We start from the raw sequence: 24,654 nt of genomic DNA, 5'->3' as shown, positions 1-24,654 counted from the left end.
AATGAGAAATATGGAAATACGGTATTTCAAAACAGATGTCCAGTCTACTTGTAATAACAATAGCCGCCAGCAGGTGGAGGACACAACTCAGTCAATGCATCAAGCGTGAAATAAAACAAAAATAAAATACCAGTATGCATGTAAAACGCACAGCCAAATTTAAATAGTATTGTAAAACTGCAATTAATTAAACCAAAATGAAATCAAAAAGCGAAAGCAAACCGGACGTCATCGGAAGCGGACCTGAATGGCCCAGCCAGTGAGGTGACGTCACATCGGGGCGCCCGAGGTAAAAAAAAAAAAAGGCAGGAGGGAGCAACAGCAATCTGTTGTTTGTAGTTCCGATTCTTCACAACTTGTTGGTAGGTACAAGCGAGACAGCCCCGGGCCTCCCTCGCCACCTTCTTCTTCCTCCACCTCCTCGTCGCCGAGTCCACGCGTGGGAGACGAGCGCCAAAATGGAGCGTGTGCCTTTAAGGCCTGTGACTGACGCCCCGTATTAGCCCACACGCACGCGCGCGCACGCACACACGCTGTCCGAACCGAACCCAACCGAACCAGTCGGGAAGAACCGACTTCTCAGCGCGTCCTGGTGAGTTTCAGCCATTTTAAAGCCTCGTTTCGGTCTCACATTGTGTGTGAAAAGCCCCCCCGCCCAAAAGAAAAGGTTGTGGGCGTTTTATATATATACATGTGTGTGTTTAGAAAGAAAGAAGATTTGCGCGGAAAGAATGAAGTGAAGCTGATGATGCCAGACGTGTTGTTGTGGTTGTCCCACATCTGCTCCTTCTACCAGTTACTTCCACTTCTTCTACTACTAATAGTTCTACAAGTACTACTTGATTTGTTCATTAAAGATCGCCTGTCTATTCTAAATCACGTCGAGTGTTTCCTTCAGGGACCATCTGAAATAACTGTTCGTGTTTCGATTATCTATCAATGTACCTAATTACCTATCATGCACCTAAATAAAGTAGCTCTCGAGATCAGGAGTCTCCAACCTTTTTTGAAACCGAGAGCAATTCTTTGGCACTGGTTTCATGTAGGGCTGCAACTACTAACTGTCAATATTTTTTTTTTTCAAAATAATCGATGAATCAGATAAAATTGAAGGGGGGAAAAAAACTATTAAAAACGACATTATTTCACATTGACGATGCAGAAAATGCACAAACATAAATTGATTATGATTCAGTTACTGGTTTGAAAATAGGCAAAAATGTTGATCATTGTTTTCGAAAGTTAAAGGTAGTTGTTTGAACATGTCTTATTACGATTAAACACAATAATCTTTCTGCTTTAAGGAGGGACTGCAAAATTCAGAGAATATTTACTGTTGAGGCTGAAATTTGGAGGATTTGGACAATTTTAAGTTGAACAAGGTCTCAAAACCATTAATCGATTATCAAAACGGTTGTTGATTAATTTGATGATTAGTTGTTGATGAATAGTTGCACCTGTAATTTAATGCCAAAAATGATCAACATTTTTGCCAATTTTTCGGCGGATGTTACGGCTTAAACTAGTAACTGAATAATAATCAATGTATGTTTGTGCATTTTCTTCACTGTCAATTTAAAATAATGTCCTGTTTTTGACTAAAAAGCTGGAATAGAAAGTTGTTTTTTATCTGATTCATCGATTAATAAAAAATAATCAAAAGGTTAATCAATTATTAAAATAATCGTTAGTTGCACCCCTATACTGTACTTAACGATTTAGTTTCTATTTATCTGTCCATCTACCTGCGTATCTCCTGCAGTGATTTCCAACCTTTATGGAGCGAAGGCACATATTTTACAATTGGAAAATCTCACTGCACACCAACAAATGTCACAAAAAGTAGATACACAGTAATTACTGTATGTAAATCCGGCCTTCTAATAGAAGAGCATTTATTTGTTCTGTCTGTCACTATGCCTCATCGGCATAAATAGACGAACAAAGATACATTATTCCATGTAAATGAAAATTTTTCTGAACAGTTAAGTAAAATTTGATAATTTCCCATGGCACACCTGAAGCTCGCTCATGGCACACTAATGTGCCACGGCACACTGGTTGGGAATCACTGATCTACTGTAACTCAAAGGTATAGCATTGCCTTCAGGGACCATACTTGCTGTATATAACACAACAGGGCAGGAGAAGTTGTTGTCAGGTGTTGAACTTCAGACCCCAACAACCCAAACCAAACAAACAGCACATTTATACAGAACCGCGGAAAATTTCACCATTCATCACTTGCTTACGTTTGTCGCACCTGTGCCGTGTCACCGTGGTAGGTGTTCCGGTGCTGTGCTGGTGAGCCGTCAGGATGAGGCCTGGTCAGCTGATCCGTCCTGCCTCTGCCGCCTCCATCACACTCTTTCTCCTCTCAGCGCTGTCTCTGACCTCCGGTTGCAACAAGGCTCTGTGCGCCAGCGACGTCAGCAAGTGCCTCATCCAGGTAAAAGCGGATCCCGCTTCTTTAGTCAGCTAAGTTACAGCACCTGTCACGCAGGGATCACACAAAATCAGAGTACAAAATTGCCAGCGACTGATGTGACGTACATTGAAAATTGCTTTCCAAACAACATTGTGGAAGAAGGAACTGTCAGCTTCTACGACAGGCAGCGTCCTGCCTCTGTTACAGCTATGACAGTATCTCAGAAAGCGGAAAATTGGCAGACAAATCAAATGATGGTCGGACAGAAACAACTGCTTTCAACCCAACAGGGTGAAAGTGGAATAAAGTGTGAGGTGTGAAATGGCATTGTGGAATACCCTTTCACATAGGTGGTGTCCCACCTCTAATCGCTACAATATGGCTCTTATACTAATTCAGAGGGCGGAAAATTGCCAGTATGCCAGGTGTAACAAAGAGTGACAATTGCTTTCAACAGAACACGGTGGGAGAAGTGAGTGCACGGAATACCCTTTCACACAAACACCATCCAGCTTATGTTACGGTGCTGATACTACTTCCAAAGGTGAAAAATTGTTGTCGGAAAGCTACGTGAAGTGAGTGTCAGGTGCGAAAACAGGATTGTGAAATATACTTGCTCACGGATGGCTGCCCGCCTCTCTTACAGCTCTGTTAGGACCTTCAAAAGCGGAAAATTGTGCTGTGACCTGTAAAATACTTGTCGGACGGCGACAATTGCTTGCAACACAACAGGGCAAAGGAAGTGAGTGTCGGTTTATGAAACGGCAATGTAGAATACCTTGACTCACAGGCGCTGTTTGCCTCTGAAACTACCTCAGCAGGCAGAAAATTTCTAGCGTCTGGTGTGACGAATAAACTAGTCGTCGGACAGCGACAATTGCTTTCAACGTAACAAGAGCGGCAGAAGTCAGAGTGGTTCGGTTCAGACTGTGTGTGTGTGTTTGTTTGTGTGCCGTATACAGCACGGCATCACGCCTCAGTTGCAACTCTTACACTCACTTATAATGTGGAAAATTGTGACTCAGGATGTTTGATACCACGTTTGTTAGACTGATATCAGCACTAGTACTCACTCTTGAGTACTCCCTGATACATTAGTATTTTTGATATGTAAAATTTCCATTAACACAATGACAGATAATTGTGACTAAAGAAATTTCTTTCTTTATGACACACATTCAGCGGCACGGTAGCCGACTGGTTAGCACATCTGCCTCATAGTTCTGAGCACCGGGGTTCAAATCACCTGCCTGTATGGAGTTTGCATGTTCTCCCTGTGCCTGCGTGGGTTTTCTCCGGGTACTCCGGTCTCTTCTCACATCCCAAAAACATGCAGGGTAGGTTAATTGAAGACTCTGAATTGCCCGTAGGTATGAATGTGAGTGCAAATGGTTGTTTGTTTATATGTGCCCTGCGATTGGCTGGTAACCAGTTCAGGGTGTACCCCGCCTCTTGCCTGGAGATAGCTGGGATAGGCTCCAGCACGCCCGCGACCCTAGTGAGGAGAAGCAGAACGGATGATGAATGAATGACACACATGATGATTTGCCGATGTGTCAAACTGCCACAGTGTAGTGGCAACTACTGGCTAGGAGGACTTACTCAATGTTAAGATATCTTTTGCCTCATGTATCGGTGGCTTTTATCAGCAGCCTTCATTAGTACCCGATACCTTGAAATAAGGCTGGTATTGGCCAGATAACAATGCCGGTATCGTTACACACTAGCAGATGTGGGAAGTCATTGCTTTGCAAGTCACAAGTAAGTCTCAAGTCTACCCTCAAGTCCTAAGTTAAGTCCAGAGTCAAGTTGCAAGTCCTAGACTTTGATACTGAAAGTCAAGTCCTAGACTTTGAAACAGGACTTGCGACTTGACTCAGGAGTTGCCTGTCTCAACTTCAAGTCGGAGTCAAGACGCAAGTTCTAGACTTTGAAACTCGCGCATTGTGGCATACCCCCGTTCCATCAACTGTTCCAGAACAAAAAGACAGAAGAAACTCCTGTTTCTATGCCATCATTTATCATATTAAGCATAACGGTGCTGCATAAAGGAGTGGCTGTAGCTCAACTTCTCGTAGGCTGACATGACGTTGTGCCTGCTTTCGACGGCAAACTTGTGGAGAGAGCAGCCGAGTAGTCACGCCCTCCATTTTGCTGCCAACATCTGCCAGCCATGTCGGGAGTTTGGACACGGCAACAAAGATGGAATGTGGAGGGTGAGGTTTTGATCTGACATTGGCCTTGAGACTTCACTTCCTGTGTGCTACATCTGTGTGTGTGTGTGTCTATGTCAAGCTCCAGTGCATGATGGGACAAGTGAAATGAGCTGATGTGATGTTCCCACATGAGGTGTTTTCTTGGCTTTCCGCCACCTGTCACATCCAATTTGGTCGGATTAGACGCCTGCTGGTGTGTGTCTGTGTGTGTGAGAGAGAGTGGATGGGCATGTGACACAGTTAGTGAGCGCGTGTATGAGAGAAAGTGTATCGTGTGTTTGAATGTGAGTCTGTGGGTTTAGCAGAGATGATTGTGTGTGTGTGTGTGTGAGAATCTTTGTGTGTGTTTATGAGAGAGCGTGACAGTGTGTGTGTGAGAGAGAGAGAGAGAGAGGGAGAGAGAGAGTAAATGAGAGTGTGATAGTGTTCATGTACAAGTGTGTGAAAGAGAGGGTGCATATGTCAGACTGTCTGTGTGTGTAACAACAGTGTGTGAATGAGTGACTCAGCGATAGAGACAGTTTGTGTGTGAGTGAGTGTGAAAGATCTTGAGTGAGTGTGTGCGCGTGTGTGTGTGAAAGTATATGTTAGGTAGGGCCGGGCATTGTTAAGAACCTCACGATTCGAATCGATTTCGATTCTTTAGGTTGTGATTTGATATCAATTCTTTGGGGTTGTGATTCGATTAGATATTGATTTAAATCTTCTGATATCGATTCAGTAAAGGCTTCTTGATACTCGCGCGGACGGCGACCACGCTGACATCACTGCGGCTGTCCCACACGTAGTTTGCCTTTATACTCGAGCGCAACCCACACGCGCAGTTTTGAAAATGTACTGCAGTTCACCTCCAAGTCGGGGGTGTCGCTACGGTTGGTCTTGACGTTTCCTCTGGATTTTTTGGGCCATTTCTGGTAGCCGTTTTTACTTTCCTTTCAGTAACAAGGAACAAAGCAACGACAATCATTTCATAAACTCATTCAGTTCAGTAAGTTCACTCAAAAGATACATTCAACAGATTCAAAACAACACTAATGCAGTGGCCATTCGGCAGAATTGCACTTCCTTGTTCATAAATAAATTCACCCACTTCTACCATTATAGCGTGCAGTTGGCCTTGAAACTAAGCCCACACCTAAAAAAAATACATCTTCCCTGAAGTGTAATGTGTTTTACGTTATTTGGGTGTCTTGCCGTCTGCCACCACGCACAGTATGGTTGCGAGGCAGCGGCGAACCGAGCCCATTGCCAACAGAACAGCCACTTCTTCCTTCGTTACATACAGCCTCATTAATTACTATTAGTATAGCGTGCAGTTGGCCATCAAATTATGCCCACAACTCGAAAAAAATACATCTTCCCTGAAGTGTAATATGTTTTGTGTTATTTGGGCTATGTGTCTTGCTGTCTGCCACCACGAGTTGGATTGCAAGGCAGCGGCTGGTTGAGTTCCGAACCCAATAAGATCCACCGCCCCGCGGCCCATTGCTAGCCCAAATGCAGTTCGAGAAGTTGCAGGTTCTCCAGTAAAACAGCGTTACGGCTATCAGCCTCACAGTTGCCCAACTGCACGTCACGGGAGGAAAGAGGAAGAGAAAAAAAATCCACAAGAACCGGTATGCATCGCGCACTTCTCTGCAGCCCGTGAAAGTGTGTGCTACCTCCATCGCTGGAAATTCCGCGTATGAGCCGTGAGAGAAGGAAGTAGCCTCCATGTATTTGATTGACAGCTGAAAGGTCCGGGGAGGCAGGATTTACAGAGCTCTCGGTGACACGGCCATAGCGTCTGGAAGCTATAAGAATGTCTCAATTCTTCACTATTTTGAAGCCTAATGTCTCAATTCTTGACCATTTTGACGCTTCATTTCACATACTTTGCGATTTCACAAAAAAAAAAATCCATTATTCATTATCCAGCTTGTTAACAAGTCTTTTCTGTGATGTGTCAAATTAAAAATGTTTTGCTCTGTTTTGGGGGTCTTTAAAACCGGATGACAGCTCTGTATTGAAAAAAAGTAACGTGCATTTATACTTAAACATTATTTCTTTACTTATTAGGGTTACTATTATTATTTTCAGGTTATTTAACTAATTCCTAATTAAGTAGCATGTTTGAGGCATTGTGAGACAATCCAGTACCGGTACTTTCTTCGTCAAACCCCATTAATTTATTGCGTCTGTCGACAGGTTTGCTACATTGCTCCCTCCCTGTGTGGCTTCGGTGTAGAGGGCTGTAGTCTGCAGAACATTTGACACAAATTCCCACTCATTAGAAATGAAATGGGAAGTGATAGTTACATACGTAGGGGTCAGTTGCTCTTTCTGTCAACTTCAATGACTCCAAAGCCGCTGTCTTAACAGTTCCGGGACGGCGACATCTGACGTGTTTTCATGTTGGAATTACATATCATGGTTGAAGTGTCTTTTGTCAATTTCTGTGTTCCGGATTTACAGGGGAATTGCAAACGACCCCAAACAGTTCTGAGGTCCGGGGTTCAATCCCCGACCCCACCTGTGTGGAGTTTGCATGTTCTCCCAGTGCCTGCGCGGGTTTCTCCGGGCACTCCGGTTTTCTCCCACATCCCCAAAACAGGCATGGGAGGTTAATTGAAGACTCTAAATTGCCCATTGGTGTGAATGTGAGTGTGTATGGTTGTTTGTTTAGATGTGCCCTGCGATTGGCTGGCAAGCAGTTCAGGGTGTACCCCGCCTCCTGCTCGATGATAGCTGGGATTGGCTCCAGCACTCCCGCGACCCTTGTGAGGATAAGTGGCTCAGAAAATGGATGGATGAATGTGGCTCTGTGTGTGCGTGTGTGCGCGCGTTTGTGTGTGTGTGTGTGTGTGTGAGAGAGAGAGCCAAAAAGAGTACTGGTATTTGAAAGTGTTAAAGTGAGATAGTATGTGTTTGTGTGTGAAGGTGGGATATTGCCGCAGCTGTACTTGTAACTCCTCAAGTGTGACAATTTACCTGCTTTTATTGATGTCCTACTTCAGCATTTGGATTATTGACAGTTTTTCCATCCACTTGTGCTACAGATTGACAAAATATGTCCAATTCCGTCCAAACACTTACTTACTGTACATCTCTGTCCAATCTCACGGGGATATGCTTGGCATTTGTCCTGTTTACGTATCTTTTTTTCAAGAGGCGTGTTTGGCCTTGGTGGAGGTTGGCTCTTGTAGTATTGTGACATCTTTAACTTTGAAGAAGAGCGGTGTAAATATTTGGATGTTAAAAATAGTTGGCCGCCGCGTTAGCGGTGATGCTAATTGGATTGGTCAGGAGACAGTCCATGTTTTCCGAGCGTTTCCAACTAGCCGGCTTGTTTTCCCTCTGGATTCACTTTATTCCCAATCCAAAACATCTGCCGACCCGCTTTTCCCCCCTCGCTGCTTCCAGGTGGCTTTTTTTCTCCTCTTGCTTTTAATTTTTTTCTTGCGCCCGGTGAATCATCACCCACTGCGGCAGCTTAAGCGACCTCGCCGACACCAACTTGCTAACTGTCAAGAGGCGAGGGCTTGATGCCTCGTCTATGCCGCCTGCTCACAGCTGCAGCCCAGACGGCTTTAGAAGGGGAAATTAAAAACACTTTTAAGACAGGGCTTTGTTTTGTGCTGTACACTAGAACTATGGAAGAGTTTAGCAAATGTGATTAAACCAAATAACTCATTTGTATACAATATTTGAGTTCAACTCTAATAACCTCCGGTCTAATATGACCGAAGACTATCATATTTCCTGGGTGACATCTTGGGCTTTTATTTTAAAATCCACCACCATCAGAATGCTCTTGTATTGCAAGGGTGAAATCTTGGGCTTTTATTTAGAAAATTAAATTTAAAAATTCCCCCAACAGAACACTCTCAGGGCTCTACACTAACTTTTGCACTGCTGCGAAAATCTTTTTCAGTTGGTCGCACCGGCATATGATTTGGTCACACCCTTTTTTGGGGAGATATAGCACGATATCAAAAAAAATATTTGAAATCATGGCAATAATGAATTCTTAACAGAATGCCTACCTGATCAACACTAATCATGATGAAAATTGTCTGAAATGCTAATCACCTGCCAAAACTTCATGCCAATTGCAAAATGTTTTATTTTAACAATTGTGTATGAACTGTAGTTTAAACAACACCACATTTACATAACTAAAAATAATTGTGTAAACTCCATCCATCCATTTTCTACCGCTTATCCAAAGTCGGGGGCAGTAGCTTTAGCAGGGACGGCCAGACTTCCCTCTCCCCAGCCACTTCCTCCAGCTTTTCCGAGGGGATCCCGAGGCGTTCCCAGGCCAGCCGAGAGACATAGTCTCTCCAGCGTGTCCTGGGTCGTCCCCGGGGTCTCCTCCCGGTGGGACGTTCCCGGAACACCTCACCAGGGAGGCGTTCGGGAGGCACCCTAAACAGATGCCCCAGCCACCTTATCTGGCTCCTCTCGGTGTGGAGGAGCAGCGGCTCTACTCTGAGCTCCTCCCAGATGACCGAGCTTCTCACCCTATCTCTAAGGGAGAGCCCGGACACCCTGAGGAGGAAACTTATTTCGGCCGCTTGTATCCGGGATTTTGTTCTTTCGGTCAGCTCATGACCATAGGTGAGGGTAGGAACGTAGATCGACCGGTAAATCGAGAGCTTCGCCTTTCGGCTTAGCTTCTTCTTCACCACAATGGATCGATACAAAGTCCGCTTCACTGCAGACGCTGCACCGATCTGCCTGTTGATCTCCCGTTCCATTCTTCCCTCACTCGTGAACAAGACCCCAAGATACTTGAACTCCTCCACCTGGGGCAGGATCTCATCCCCGACCTGCAGAGGGCACGCCACCCTTTTCCGACTGAGGACCATGGTCCCAGATTTGGAGGTGCTGATTCTCATCCCAGCCGCTTCACACTCTGCTGCGAACTGCTCCAGTGAGAGTTGGAGGTCACGGCTTGATGAAGCCAACAGAACCACATCATCTGCAAAAAGCAGAGATGCAATACTGAGGCCACCAAACCGGACCCCCTCTACGTCTCAGCTGCGCCTAGAAATTCTGTCCATAAAAGTTATGAACAGAATCGGTGACAAAGGGCAGCCTTGGCGGAGTCCAACCCTCACCGGAAACGAGTCCGACTTACTGCCGGATATGCGGACCAAACTCTGACTCCGATCGTACAGGGACCGAACAGCCCGTATCAGGGGGTTCGGTACCCCATACTCCCGAAGCACCCCCCACAGGACCCCCCGAGGGACACGGTTGAACGCCTTCTCCAAGTCCACAAAACACATGTAAACTGGTTGGGCGAACTCCCATGCACCCTCGAGGACCCTGCCAAGGGTGTAGAACTAGCCCACTGTTCCACGGCCAGGACGAAAACCACACTGCTCCTCCTGAATCTGAGATTCGACTTCCCGACGGACCCTCCTCTCCAGCACCCCTGAGTAGACCTTACCAAGGAGGCTGAGGAGTGTGATCCCCCTGTAGTTGGAACACACCCTCCGGTCCCCTATTTACCTTGCCACCGAGGTGGTTAAAAAGCTCCTCGGTGACCTCAACCCCAGAGATAGGAGAGCCCGCCTCATAGAACCCAGACTCTGCTCCCTCATGGGAAGGCGTGTCGGTGGAATTGAGGAGGTCTTCAAAGTATTCTCCCCACCAGCTCACAACGTCCTGAGTCGAGGTCAGCAGAGCCCCATCCCCACTATACACAGTGTTGGTGGTGCACTGCTTCCCCCTCCTGAGACGCTGGATGGTGGACCAGAATTTCCTTGAAGCCGCCCGGAAGTCTTTCTCCATGGCCTCACCGAACTCCTCCCATGCCCGAGTTTTTGCTTCAGTGACCACCAAAGCTGCATTCCGCTTGGCCACCCGGTACCCATCAGCTGCCTCAGGAGTCCCACAGGCCAAAAAGGCCCAATAGGACTCCTTCAGCTTGACGGCATCCCTCACTGTTGGTGTCCACCAACGGGTTCGGGGATTGCCGCCACGACAGGCACTAACCACCTTACGGCCACAGCTCCCGTCGGCCGCCTCAGCAATGGAGGCGCGCAACATGGTCCACTCGGACTCGATGTCCCCTGCCTCCCTCGGAACATGAGCAAAGTTCTGTCGGAGGTGGGAGTTGAAACACCTTCTGACAGGGGATTCCGCCAGACGTTCCCAGCAGACCCTCACAATACGTTTGGGCCTGCCACGTCGGACCGGCATCTTCCCCCACCATCGGAGCCAACTCACCACCAGGTGGTGATCAGTTGACAGCTCCGCCCCTCTCTTTACCCGAGTGTCCAAGACATGCGGCCGCAAGTCCGATGACACGACCACAAAGTCGATCATCGAACTGCGACCTAGGGTGTCCTGGTGCCAAGTGCACGTGTGGAGACCCTTATGCTTGAACATGGTGTTCGTTATGGACAATCCGTCATGAGCACAGAAGTCCAATAACAGAAAGCCGCTCGGGTTCTGATCGGGGGGGCCGTTCCTCCCAATCATGCCCTTCCAGGTCAAACTGTCATTGCCCACGTGAGCATTGAAGTCCCCCAGCAGAACGATGGAGTCCCCAGCGGGAGTGCTCTCCAGCACCCCCTCCAAGAACTCCAAAAAGGGTGGGTACTCTGAACTGCTGTTTGGCGCATAGGCACAAACAACAGTCAGGACCCGTCCCCCCACCCGAAGGCGGAGGGAGGCTACCCTCTCGTCCAGCGGGGTGAACCCCAACGTACAGGCGCCGAGCCGGGGAGCAATAGGTATACCCACACCTGCTCGGCGCCTCTCACCGTGGGCAACTCCAGAGTGGAAGAGAGTCCAACCCCTCTCGAGAGGACTGGTACCAGAGCCCAAGCTGTGCGTGGAGGCGAGTCCGATTATATCTAGTCGGAACTTCTCGACCTCACACACCAGCTCGGGCTCCTTCCCTGTCAGAGAGGTGACATTCCACGTCCCTCAAAAAGCTAAAAAAATTATATTTAAAATAAATAATGTATATTTGTTCATCTATTTATGCCAGTGTGGCATCGTGACAGACAGAACAAATGATAAATGGTCTTCTATTAGATGGCAGGAAGTACATACAGTAATTTATGTATCGACTTTTTGTGACATTTTTGTTTGTTGGTGTTACGTGAGATTTTTCAGTTGTAAAATATGTTCCTTGGCTCCATAAAGGTTGGAAATCACTGCTCTAGTCAGATGGTGTATTCCAGGGGTGGCCAACTAGTCAGAGACTAAGAGCCACTTTTTTTTCTGTGTTACTGCAAAGAGCCACATCATACACATGGGTACACATGAACATCATCTTTTAATCATGTATGCACGCATACACAGACCTCTGCTCAGCCAGATCTAATGAAAATAACCACACCAACATGATAATATCAGTAATTTTCAACAGTTAACATTGTGTGCACTGTCTCACACACACAAACTCTCAGTTCAAGCAAGTCCACAAACAATAATAGAATAATTTTCAATAACATCTTTCTCTTACTATGCTGCTTAGTGAGACTTCCGATCATGGCTGGCGCTCCATCCGTGGCTATTGCAGTTAGTTTCGGTATGGGCAGATTTGCTTTTGCAAACGCAGCCATCATTGCTTCTTTCACATCTATGCCACGGGTTCTGTCTTTTAATGGCACAATATCAAGGAGTTCTTCTTTGATCATACATTCATTTGACACAGACCGTGCAAATATTGCCAACTGAGGCTTGTCTTGTATGTCACAACTCTCATCCAATGCCACACTAAAATACTCACATGCTTGAAGGTCAGAGTGCAACTGTGATTCAACAGCTGTATTAATATCCGATATTCTGCGTTTAACACTGTGGCGGGACAGTTGAACGTCTGATACGCTCCGTTTTAGTTTGTCGTCTCCAGGAGCCAAGATTTCAAAGGCGTCAATGAGGCATTTTTTAATGAAGTCCCCTTCGTTGTATGGCTTTTTAGCCCGTGCTATGTTCCAAGCCAGCTGATATGATGCAAGCGTTACGGTCTCCGAGTGTTTTGTAAATTTTTTGAAAAACTGCACCTGCTTTTCTGCCTTGCTTTTCAAAGCGACCAACTTGTTCTTGCGAAGTTCAGTCCCTTTTGGAAATTCCTGTTCGATGTTAGGGTGGAGTGAGCTGAAGTGACGCTGAAGATTGGAAGCTTTGAAATGCGCTAATGCTGCGTGACATATAAGGCAGATCGGCTTGCCATTACGTTTAACAAAAAAATATAAACTCTCCCACTCTGGCAAAAACGTCCTGTGTTCTTCTTCATATTTTCGTTTGGCTGTGCTTTTTTTCCCTGCCATTTCAAGAGGTAACTTGACGGAAATTGTTTACAACACAAATGATGTCACACCAAAGATTCTTTCGTCGCTCGTTTGACGTCACTCAAACAGGCTTACATGGTCACTGTGCCATCTAGCTGTAGGGGGAGTGAATGACAGCGCCAGCCAAGCATTTTTGACGCATGTCATGTGACAGCTCCTGAAGAGCCGCATGAAACTAGTTAAAGAGCCGCATGAGGCTCGCGAGCCGCGGGTTGGCCAGGCCAGGTGTATTCTAATCAGTCAGGTCAAACCGACATCGCATGACAGAAACTGCTAACTCACTGTAATTAAATTACTTTACTTTTAATTAAATTACTTCACCCACACCGAAACTTTCGAGCATGATTCGACAGAACGGCGGCATGTTTACGTCCAACCGTTTGTTGGACCACTAGCTTGCTACGCTACATAACGTTTTGTTGCCTGCTTGCGAGACGTATCGTATTCAAAGTACGGGTACATGCCTAAAGCAAGCCTTAAACGAATGTCCTCTCCTGTCCTGAGCACCGGTGACCACCAACACACGTTTTTCCCCATTTTGTCCTTGTAATACAGTCGCCGTACTCCACTCGTGTTGTCATCGTCACGGTAACGAGTGTATCCGGTCGCATTTGAGTTGCCAAGATAAAGCCCAGTGATCGTAAAAAACGGGATGCGGTGTCATTTTATTGCAGTAGTCTGACATAGTACAATTGTGAAAGAGAAAATTTGTCTTGTAGTCTGCATTACGTGTTGTCTGTCTCAGACGTGTTGTCTGTTCCACACCGCCGACGTTTTTTTTTTTTTTTTTTAAATAACTTTATTGGCCGTCAGTTATTTCCAATACTATGTCAAAAGACGCGTGAGAAGGCTAAAGATAAACTAGCTTTTGGATTCAAATATACTGTGCACGATGGCGACGTGGAGTTAACGCGGAGGCGATCAATGACGTCATAGATCGGATTGGCGAATTATGACATTAAAGCCAATCAGCCGATCATCATAAAATGCTAAATATCGGCCGATATCGATCAGCCCGATAAAATCGGTGTAAAGTCTAATGAAAAGTGAGAACTTTCAACTTCGTCTGGAGTCCTGACTGCTCGTGAGCTGGTTTAACGCGCTGCACGGCTGACGTCACGAAGTAAAATAATTTATTTTATTTTTTTATGTTTTCTCGCTCTTCGCATACAAATTACTGTAGTGGGAGCAATGGTGTGTGTGTGTGTGTGTGTGTGTGTGTGTGCGCGCGCGCGTGCGTGCGTGCGTGCTTGTGTGTGTGTGTCACTCACTTTCACATTTACGTACATGCACGCACAAACGCACTCAGTTGCCTTCATGGACCACAATCGGCATCTTTCAGTTAAGAGTCTTTAGAGAAGTGTACAGAGAATGGTGTGCTTGTTTAGGTACTTACTGTACTGGGTTGCCATGTCAAGTCTGTACTAAGTTGCTGATTGAATGTGGCTTCAACAACACTAATATTTGAGTTATAGGTTCATGTTGATGACATCATTCTGTAACTTGTGTGGCGTACATTACCAAGTAATGGGTACGGTTAAGTTAATGCTTTTGACACTTGGCAGGTGCTGAAAGTAACTAAAAAGTTACTTTTTTTCCAACTAGTAACTTTTGAAATCAAGTAATCAGTAAAGTAACTAAGTTACTTTTTGAAGGCAACTGTGGCACCGCTGGTTATAATTGCAGAGGGTGGACCAATATCGTATTAAACCCTATAGATTTAGAATGGGCGGCACTGTGTATGACTGGTTAGAGCGTCTGCCTCACAGTTCTGAGGACCGAGGTTCAATCCCCGGCCCCGCTTGTCTGGAGTTTGCATGTTCTCCCCGTGCTTGCGTGGGTTTTCTCCGGCCACTCCGGTTTCTTCCCACATACCAAAAACATGCATGGTAGGTTCATTGACAACTCTAAATTGGCCGTAGGTGTGACTGTGAGTGCGAATGGTTGTTTGTTTGTATGTGCCCTGCGATTGGCTGGCAACCAGTTCAGGGTATACTCCGCCTCCTGCCTGATGATAGCTGGGATAGGCTCCATCACGCCCGCGACCCTAGTGAGGAGAAGCGGCTCAGAAAATGGATGGATGGATGGATGGATTTAGAATGGGATGTCACAAATTCATATTTGAGTCAAGTCAGGTGAGCAAATACATTTGGCAATATAGTGTATTTGCTTAGTGACATATTGAGCTTTTATTCTGAAATCCCCAAGCAGAATGCTCTCATATTACCTAGTTGACAACTTGGCTTTGATTTTGAAACCCCACACAGGATGCGCTCATGTTTTCCTGAGTGACATCATGGGCTTTTTACTACAAAATTTACACCCAGAAGAATACTTTTGTATTTATTGCCTGGGTGACATCTAGAGCTTTTATTCTAAAATATGGTGTTACCTTACACAGTGTCCCATCTCTGTTATGGGTCCGACGCTACCACCCAAGGTGGAAAACTACTGGGTCAATTCCCGAGAAGTTTGCTTGTGGATAATTTGAAGTGCAACAGAAGCTCGGTTGGAGACCGTTAGCAAGGAAGGTTAGGAAAAAGTGGGTGAAGATTCCAGAGGATTTCAGCGCCGCCCCCAAAGTGCACCCTCCTACCCCCCTCACCTCCTCCTCCTGCTTTCTTTCTTACCCAAGGCAGAACAGAGAGCACATTCCTGCGAGTCAAGGTCACCGCAATGAGGGAGACGGGAGAAAGAAGTTGGGGGCGGGGTGAGAAAACACCTGGGGAACAGAACATGCTTGCACTTTCTCCTCCTTTGCCCCTCACTCCGCCTCATGCTGCTGCACAAGCCTGCAGAAGCCCTGTTCCATATTTGGAAAGTTGTAAAGTGTTGAGGAATGAAAACAAAATAAGCAAAGAAAGGACCTGCAGAGGATCCCGAAGCCCAGAGCTAAAGCTAACCAGTCGATGTCAAATTATAACATTCATTCATTCATTCCATTCATCTTCCGTTCTGTTTATCTTCACGAGGGTCGCGGGCGTGCTGGAGCCCATCCTAGGTATCTTCAGGCAAGAGGCGGGGTACACCCCGAACTGGTCGCCAGCCAATCCAACACAATTCGAAAATAAAGTAAACCACTCACGGTTCGATTGATAGTCTTTACTCAAAGGTCAAATATGAGGAACCTGAGGCTCAGAGCTAGATATAACCAGGAAATTAATAAAAAATAAATGCCAGCCTATTGATTCTTGTTGAGAAATATCATGTAAGAGTATGAAAGCAGGCGTCACGGTGGACGACTGGTTAGAGTGTCTGCCTCACAGTTCTGAGGACCGGGCTTCAATCCCCGGCCCCGCCTGTGTGGAGTTTGCATGTTCTCCCCGTGCCTGCGTGGGTTTTCTCCGGGCACTCCGGTTTTCTCCCACATCCCAAAAACATGCATGGTAGGTTCATTGAAGACTCTAAGTTGCCCATAGGTGTGAATGTGCGAATGGTTGTTTGTTTGTATGTGCCCTGCGATTGGCTGGCAACCAGTTCAGGGTGTACCTCGCCTCCTGCCCGATGATAGCTGGGATTGGCGACCCTTGTGAGGAGAAGCGGCTCAGAAAATGGATGGATGGAGTATGAAAGCAGTATCGTCACAGTTCGATTAATAGTCTTTTCTCAAAGGTCAAATATGAGGAACCTGAGGCTCAAAGCTAAAGCTAACCTGTCAGTGTGAGGAAAGCCTATTTATTCTTCTTGAGAAATATTAGCTTGTATAAGTATGAAAGCAGTATAGTCACAGTTTAATTTATAATCTTTACTCAAAGGTCAAGTATGAAGTACCTGAGGCTCAAAGCTAAACCTAACCATTCATCCATCCATACATCCATTTTCCATACCGATTATCCTCACTAGTGTAGCGGGCGTGCTGGAACCTATCCCAACTGACTCTGGGTGAGAGGCGGGATAAACTCCAGACAGGGGGAGGCCAGATTGATTTTTTTACATTCCTAAGAGCACATGGCCTCCATAATCCCTAAATGGAAGATGTTTGGGACAACCGGACGCCTTCCTAGAGCTGGCCGTCCGGCCAAACTGACCAATTGGGGGAGGAGAGCCTTGGTGAGAGAGGTAAAGAAGAACCCAAAGAGGCTGTGACTGAGCTGCAGAGACGCAGTCGGGAGATGGGCAAAAGTTCAAAAAGTCAACCATCACTGCAGCCCTCCACCAGTTGGGCTTTATGGCAGAGTAGCTCGACGGAAGCCTCTCCTAAGTGCAAGACACATGAAAGCCCACATGGAGTTTGCTAAAAAACACCTGAAGGACTCCAAGATGGTGAGAAATAAGATTCTCTGGTCGGATGAGACCAAGCTAGAAATTGTTGGCCTTAATTCTAAGTGGCATGTGTGGAGAAATCCAGGCACTGCTCATCACCTGTCCAATACAGTCCCAACAGTTAAGCATGGTGGTGGCAGCATCTTGCTGTGGGTGTGTTTTTCAGCTGCAGGGACAGGACCACTGGTTGCAATCGAAGGAAAGATGAATGCGGCCAAGTACAATATATAGATATCCGGGACGAAAACCTTCTCCAGAGTGCTCAGAACCTCAGACTGGGCCTAAGGTTCACCTTCAAACAAGACAATGACCCTAAGCGCACAGCTAAAATACAGAAGGAGTGGCTTCAGAACAACTCCGTGTCATGAACGGAACAGAGGATAGGACCCAAAAATGCACGACTCCAAAACAAATGGACAGTTTAAAAAAGAGAGAGGTTTAATCAACGAGCAGAAGTCGGTACACAGGCAGGCAATCCAAAAAAGGCAACAGTATCCAAAAACGTGAGGCAAAAAGGCGAGGTCGATAATCGGAACAGGCTCTAGTCTTACTGTGAGTCTGTGACGTGGAAACAAGGAATGCTGGAACGCGACGACAAGGTACAACGAACTGGCGACTAGAAAGAATGAGACACGAGGTTAAATGCAAGGGGTAATTAGGGTGAAGGAGGCACAGGTGGTGAAGATGCTCTCAGGAGCAGGTGTGTATGAGACAGGGGGAAGACAACAACCGGAACACACACCCTTGACACTCCGTGACTGTTCTTGAATGCCCAGCCAGAGCCCTGACTTAAACCCAATTGAGCATCTCTGGAAAGACCTGAAAATGGCTGCTCACCAATGTTCACCATCCAACCTGACAGAACTGGAGAGGATCTGTAAGGAGGAATGGCAGAGGTTGCCCAAATCAAGGTGTGAAAAACTTGTTGCATCATTCCCAAAAAGACTAATGGCTCAAAAGGGTGCTTCTACTAAATACTGAGCAAAGGGTATGAATACTTACAGCTGTGTGATATTTCAGTTTTTCTTTTTTAATTAATCTGCAAAGATTTCAACAATTCAGTTTGTTTTCTGTCAATATGGAGTGCTGTGTGTACATTAATGTGGAAATAAATGAACTTAAATGATTTTTGCAAATGGCTGCAATATAATCCATCCATCCATTTTCTGAGCCGCTTCTCCTCACTAGGGTCGCGGGCGTGCTGGAGCCTATTCCAGCTATCATCGGGCAGGAGGCGGGGTACAACCTGAACTGGTCCCCAGCCAATCGCAGGCTGCAATATAAAAAAAAAGTGAAAAATTGAAGGGGGTCTGAATACTTTCCGTACCCACTGTAGTTGGGATGGGCTCCAGAATGCCCGCGACCCTAGTGAGGACAAGTGGTACGGAAAATGAATGAATGATTTGGTCACATTACATTACATTAGATTTCTGTATGACATTCTTTCCCAGGCAGAATCAAGCTTCAAGGTTCACCATTTTAATGAAAGGTGACCAGTTTTTCTTAAAGTTATCCTTTTGGTTATTACTTTTAGCAGAGATATTTTCTAATGTTATATACTCTAGGACATTTATCAACTTTAATACAATAAATATCGAGTCATCTCGAATATCGACATTAGGGGAAAAAATTTTGTGACATCAAATGTATGCCATATTGCCCAGCACTATTTGGAAAAGGAAGGGGGCGACTCCAAACTGTACCCACAAAGTTGCACAGGTGGCATCATATGACAGTTCCACGCTGGAATTCACTGAGCTCCTGAGAGGAACCCACTCTTTCACAAATGTTTTTCCACAGTCTGCATGCCTACGTGCTTGATTTTATACACCTGTGGCCATGGAAGTGATTGCAGCACTTGATTCTGATTATTTGGATGGGTGAGCGAATACTTTTGGCAATATGGTGTAAAAGCCCACGTCACCCAGGCAACATGAGCATTTACCTGAGTGGGTACTTCAAAATAAAAGCCCCGCAATGGGGCGCTTATTAAAATAGAAATACAGTTTTCTTTCATTAGGCATGCTTAATAGTTTCATTGGTAACAATATATTTTCTGATTGGCTGGGAGAAATCACATGGTTTTTGGCTCTTTTATCCCGCTTTCGCTTGATTTGTGTGTGCAGGAGCTGTGCCAGTGTCGCCCCACCGACGGCAACTGTTCGTGCTGCAAGGAGTGCATGCTGTGCCTGGGCAACCTGTGGGAGGAGTGCTGCGACTGCGTGGGTGAGCGTTGCGGCGATACCACCACCACAGGAAAAACAACTGAAGTTGCGAGAAAGGGGAGAAATTGTGCAGAGTAGAGCATGGAATGCAGTACAAAAAAGGAGGACCAAATGCTAAACGTCGAGCCACCTTGTGATTGTTTTGTTTACGATTACACGGAACTGGGAGCTTAATATATTGACCGAGTGAGCCACATGCTGCTTCATCAAAGACATTATTACTTCTTTTGTTTTGTGTGTTGTATTATGTTATTATAATGAGAAAAACTAAACTAAACTAAGAAAAGCTTTTAAAAAAAAAGCCAAAAGTTCATTGTTTTCTTGTTACAAAATATCTGCTGATAAATGCTGTAAAAATAAAATAAGTCCATCCATCCATCCATTTTCTGAGCCGCTTCTCCTCACTAGGGTCGCGGGCGTGCTGGAGCCTATCCCAGCTGTCATCGGGCAGGAGGCGGGGTACACCCTGAACTGGTTGCCAGCCAATCGCAGGGCACATAGAAACAAACAACCATTCACACTCACAGTCATGCCTACGGGCAATTTAGAGTCTCCAATTAATGCATGTTTTTGGGATGTGGGAGGAAACCGGAGTGCCCGGAGAAAACCCATGCAGGCACGGGGAGAACATGCAAACTCCACACAGGCGGGGACGGGGATTGAACCCCGCACCTCAGAACTGTGAGGCTGACGCTCTAACCAGTCGGCCACCGTGCCGCCATAAAATAAGTCATTCTAAAAAAAAAATATTTCTCAAATTAGATACTCAAAACAAGGCATTCAAAAGTAATAACATTGCAGGATGAGCCACGTGCTGCTTCACCAGAGACATAACATTAAAATTTATTTTGTCAAACTGAAATTAAAAAAGCCCCCCCAAAATAAAAGTAATTAAAATAAAATAAAAAGTATTTTTGTATTACAAAATTACAGCTTTAGAATTAAAATAAATAATTATAGAAAGTCTTTTTTTTTTTTTTTTTTTTTTGGGACAAAATATTTCCATACATAAAATGTAATTACAAAACAACAACAGGGCATTCAAAAGTAATAACCTTGCCAATTTAAAAATATATATTTGTTCAAAATAAAAATGTAAATAATAAGTGAATATTTTTAAAAAACAAAAAAAGTCAACGATTCGTTTTAAAAACCTTTAATAAAACAAATGTAATAAAATAAAAATTGCTATTTTTATCTCTTTTTTCCACACTTAATCCATGTGTAATAGAATCTAATGACAATAATATTGAGTATTTGTTCACACTGATGAATACTAATTTCTCCCGTCTTCCTTCAGGAATGTGCAACCCGAAGAACTACAGCGACTCTCCGGCCACATCCAAGAGCACGGTGGAGGAGCTGCACCGGCCCATCCCGTCGCTCTTCCGCGCCCTCACAGAGGGCGACGCGCCCGTCAACATGATGGTGGTCTCCTTCCCCGTGGCCGAGGAGCTGTCCCACCACGAGAACCTGGTCTCCTTCCTGGAGTCATTGGACGGCCCGCACCAGAACGTGTCTGTGCCCGCCAATAGTATCCACGCCAGTTACGACGCACAAGGTGATGGTTTTTCACCACGACTTTATCTTGTGATAAAATATTAACGAAATAATTACAGATCTAGAAAGCACTCACCGGACGCTTTAGTATGCATGAGTTTGTTGCAAAATGAATTTTGAAATTTTTTACGTGACATAAAATGTTTTTCACGTCATTGGCTCCCTTTAGGAGGACATAGTGACTATCTAATTGCAGATCTAGAAAGTTGAGTTTTGTTGGAAAAAAAATATATACATCACCCATCATCCTGCCTTCTTGTTTTCCACAGAGAACATATGCACGGTGGTGTACTTTGACGACTGTGTGTCCATCCGGCAGTGCAAAATGTACTGTGAGTCCATGGGCGGCTCAAAGTACCGCTGGTTCCACAACGCCTGCTGCCAGTGCATTGGGCCCGAGTGCGTCGACTACGGCAGCAAAGCCGTCAAGTGCATGAACTGTCTCTTCTGAAAAGTTCCCGTCCCGGGCCCCCGGAACTGCTCCACGGGACTCAAAATCCCTTTTCATACTGACATTTTCCCACCTTTCCAGTGTCACTCTTCTTTGTTAATGGCACCAGCACCTGAAATTGGTAGGACAAAGTCAGCCCAGCAAATTTCTGCCTTATTGGAGCCGTAACAGAGGCAGGACCTGGTGTGAGAAAATGCCATTTAACACCTTTGTCATTTTTCTCGACTTGTGTTGAAAGCAATTATCTGACAAAGGATTTGACACGTTTTACCAGACACTGGCAATTTTCCGCCTTTGCTCGGTGGTGTCCAAGCTGTAACAGAGGCCGGGTGCCGAGATTATAAATGGTATTCTGAAACACTTCTCCCAACATGTTATGTTGAAAGCAACAGTCGCTGTCTGACAACTATTTAATGCATCTATTACATCTAATTATCGGGTTGCGGTATTAATTCTCGTGTGAAAGTCCACACAGGCACTTCAATATCTCACATTTGCTGGGTTCTGTGTGAAAAGCAAAGGCGCATAAATGGAAAATCTTTTTTGCGCAGTTGTATATAAGGCAAAGGCAGATAAATTATTTTTCTGTTACAGGTCTGATGCAGGAATTTTGCAGGCTATCTGCATAAAAATCAAAAATTGATAAATCCCTAATCTTCTGTTACGACTCGGATGCAGCAGTTTTGCAGGATCCTCTGTGTAAAAGTCAAAGCCAGATAAATACCAGATATTTTGTTACCGCTCAATGCTGGAAATTTGTAGAATCCTGCGTAAAAGGCAAAGACATAAATGCTGGATCTACTGTTATGGCTACAATGAAGAAATTTCGCATTATCTCTATGTAAAAGGCAAAGCCAGACAAATACTGGATATTTTATTTTGGCTCTGATGCAGTCAATTTTCAGGTTCTCTGTGTATAAGGCAAAAAAAATAAACGAAAATTGAATCTACCTTTAGATTCAATTTTCGTTTTGTTTTGGCTCCAAAGCAGGAATTTTGAAGGATCTCTTTATAAAAGGCAAAGGTGGATAAATTCTGGGTTTTTCAATTTCTGCTCCGATCCAGGACTTTTGCTGGCTCTCTGTGTAAAAGGCAAAGGCAAACAAATGCTGAATTTTCTATCATGACACTAGTGCAGGAATTTTGCAGCAACTCTGTGTTAAAGGCAAAGGAATGAATACCGGATATTCTGTTACCAGTCGATGCAGGATCTTGGTGTAAAAAGCAAAGGCGGACAGTGGAAAATCTTTGCAATTAGTATCCAACAATCTCCTGCTGCTTTGCTGGATTCAGTGTAAAAGGTGGATACCTTTTTTTATGATTATTTTTTTTTTATGTTACAGCGCTGATGCACACATGACTGTTTAGTTATCTCCCTTTGTAAACTCGCCCTTCGTCACAATTTTTACTCTGCTGTTGTGTTCCACTGTATATTTTCTGATAGGTTTTAAATCGTGTTTCTTTTAATTCGAAGTGTACGTGATATTAGGGTTAGGGCTGATGATGTCTAATGTATTTTTACATGCGCTAGTCTTCCCACTTCTCACCAAAATAAAACCTTTTGGGTGACGTGGACTATAAGAGGCCTTCTCCGTCTGGGAAACTTTGCTCCTGGCCACAGAGTGTGTGTGCGTGTGTGCACGCACGCTAATGTTAGCCTTGCGACAGGAAACACATCATTTCCTGCACAAACAAGGCTGTCATTATGTTATTCTGGTCCGGTTTCTGGGTCCACAGGTGTTCCACAAGTAGAGAAAGGGAGAAAGTTTCTCTGTGCCAATCGCCCAACAAACGCTCCTTTGCTGCAGGCAGCAGGGCTGCGTCCAGCCCAGAGGACTCCTTGGGTCACTCGTTGGTGGACACTTCAGGATGGGGGGATGGGGTTACTTTTTAAAAGCCTATTTATAACCGCCCAAACATAGTCTCCCCGATCCATTTTTTACAAACCCCAATTCCAATAAAGTCGGGAGCTTGTGTAATATGTAAATAAAAACAGAATACAATGATTTGCAAATCCTTTTCAACCTGTTCACCTGTGGAACATTCCAAACAGGTTTATTTGTTTTTTTTTGTTTTTTTAGCAACTTTCCCAGTCTTTTGTTGCCCCGTCCCAGTTTTTTCGGAAAGTGTTGCAGTCATCAAATTCAAAATGACAGACTATTTGCAACAAAAACAAAGTTTATCACTTATTACATCTATCACATATTAAATATCTTGTCTTTGCAGTGTCTTGAATTGAATATATGAAAAGGGTTTGCAAATTGTATTTTTTATTTATTTACGTTTTACACAACTTCCCAACTTCACGGGAATTGGGGTTTGTATATTATAATTTACACTTTAATTACTTGCTATACACAATCGTTTATTATTATGACTAAATGAGATTTACACACTCACAGCACACTACATTAGGTACACAATCCATCCATTTTCTATAGAGCTTGTCTTCACTTTAGTGGTGGATGAGCTGGAGCCTATCCCAGCTGACTTTGGGCGAGAGGCGGGGTACATCCGGACTGGTCACCTGCTAATGTCGAGGCCCATATGGACAAACAACCATTCACACTCACATTCACACCTATGGATAATTGGAGTCTTGAATGGAGACTAAAGCGCCAAATAGAACACACACACAGAGGAATGGCCAGAGCTGAAATTCAAACCCAACCAGTTCAGGGTGTACCCCGCCTCCTGCCCGATGACTGCTGGGATAGGCTCCAGCACGCCCGCGACCCTAGTGAGGAGAAGCGGCTCAGAAAATGGATGGATGGATGAAATTCAAACCCAGAAACTTTTACTGTGAGGCAGATGTACTAACCACTAGAACTACATGCTGCCATGTCAACATGGCAAATGTCAATATGAGAGGAAATTGCCATACTATTTTTTTTTAAATATCTACCATACAAATTCTATAATCGTTGCCATATTTGAAATTTAAGAACTGAGCATTCACATAATGTACAGAACAGTACATATAACAGTTTTATGAAGAAAAAAAACACAAAAATCAGAGGTCCAATCAGAAAATAATAATGCATTACACTTATATAGCGCTTTTCTAGACACTCAAAAGATGCTTTGGAATTTCACACTCTGGTGTTGGTAAGCTACTAGTGTAGCCACAGCTTACCTGGGGTAGTCTGACGGAAGTGTGGCTGCCATTCTACGCCTACGGCCGCGCTGGCCACCACCAAACATCCGATCA

General features: G+C 44.9%; 1 protein-coding gene across 1 annotated transcript; it reads left to right on the top strand.

Moving 5' to 3' along the window:
• The first annotated feature begins 254 nt into the window (after positions 1-254).
• Positions 255-23,024, top strand: twsg1a (twisted gastrulation BMP signaling modulator 1a). Its single transcript, XM_061796951.1, has 5 exons — positions 255-592; positions 2,286-2,449; positions 19,334-19,433; positions 20,733-20,993; positions 21,262-23,024. The coding sequence occupies exons 2-5, from the start codon at positions 2,318-2,320 to the stop codon at positions 21,441-21,443; spliced, it is 675 nt and encodes a 224-aa protein (XP_061652935.1). The 5' UTR covers positions 255-592; positions 2,286-2,317; the 3' UTR covers positions 21,444-23,024.
• The last annotated feature ends 1,630 nt before the right edge of the window (positions 23,025-24,654 follow it).

This window comes from Phyllopteryx taeniolatus, chromosome 14 (genome assembly GCF_024500385.1).
Source record: "Phyllopteryx taeniolatus isolate TA_2022b chromosome 14, UOR_Ptae_1.2, whole genome shotgun sequence".
Taxonomy (NCBI): domain Eukaryota; kingdom Metazoa; phylum Chordata; class Actinopteri; order Syngnathiformes; family Syngnathidae; genus Phyllopteryx; species Phyllopteryx taeniolatus.
Note: the sequence above shows the minus strand (reverse complement) of the source record. Positions and strands in the feature narration are given on the sequence as shown.

Excerpts from the sequence above, each read along its gene's own strand:
- twsg1a (XM_061796951.1), top strand. The coding sequence starts at position 2,318 with ATGAGGCCTGGTCAGCTGATCCGTCCTGCCTCTGCCGCCTCCATCACA. Across the intron at positions 19,434-20,732 it reads GGAGTGCTGCGACTGCGTGG|GAATGTGCAACCCGAAGAAC; the intron begins GTGAGCGTTGCG and ends GTCTTCCTTCAG. Across the intron at positions 20,994-21,261 it reads CGCCAGTTACGACGCACAAG|AGAACATATGCACGGTGGTG; the intron begins GTGATGGTTTTT and ends TGTTTTCCACAG.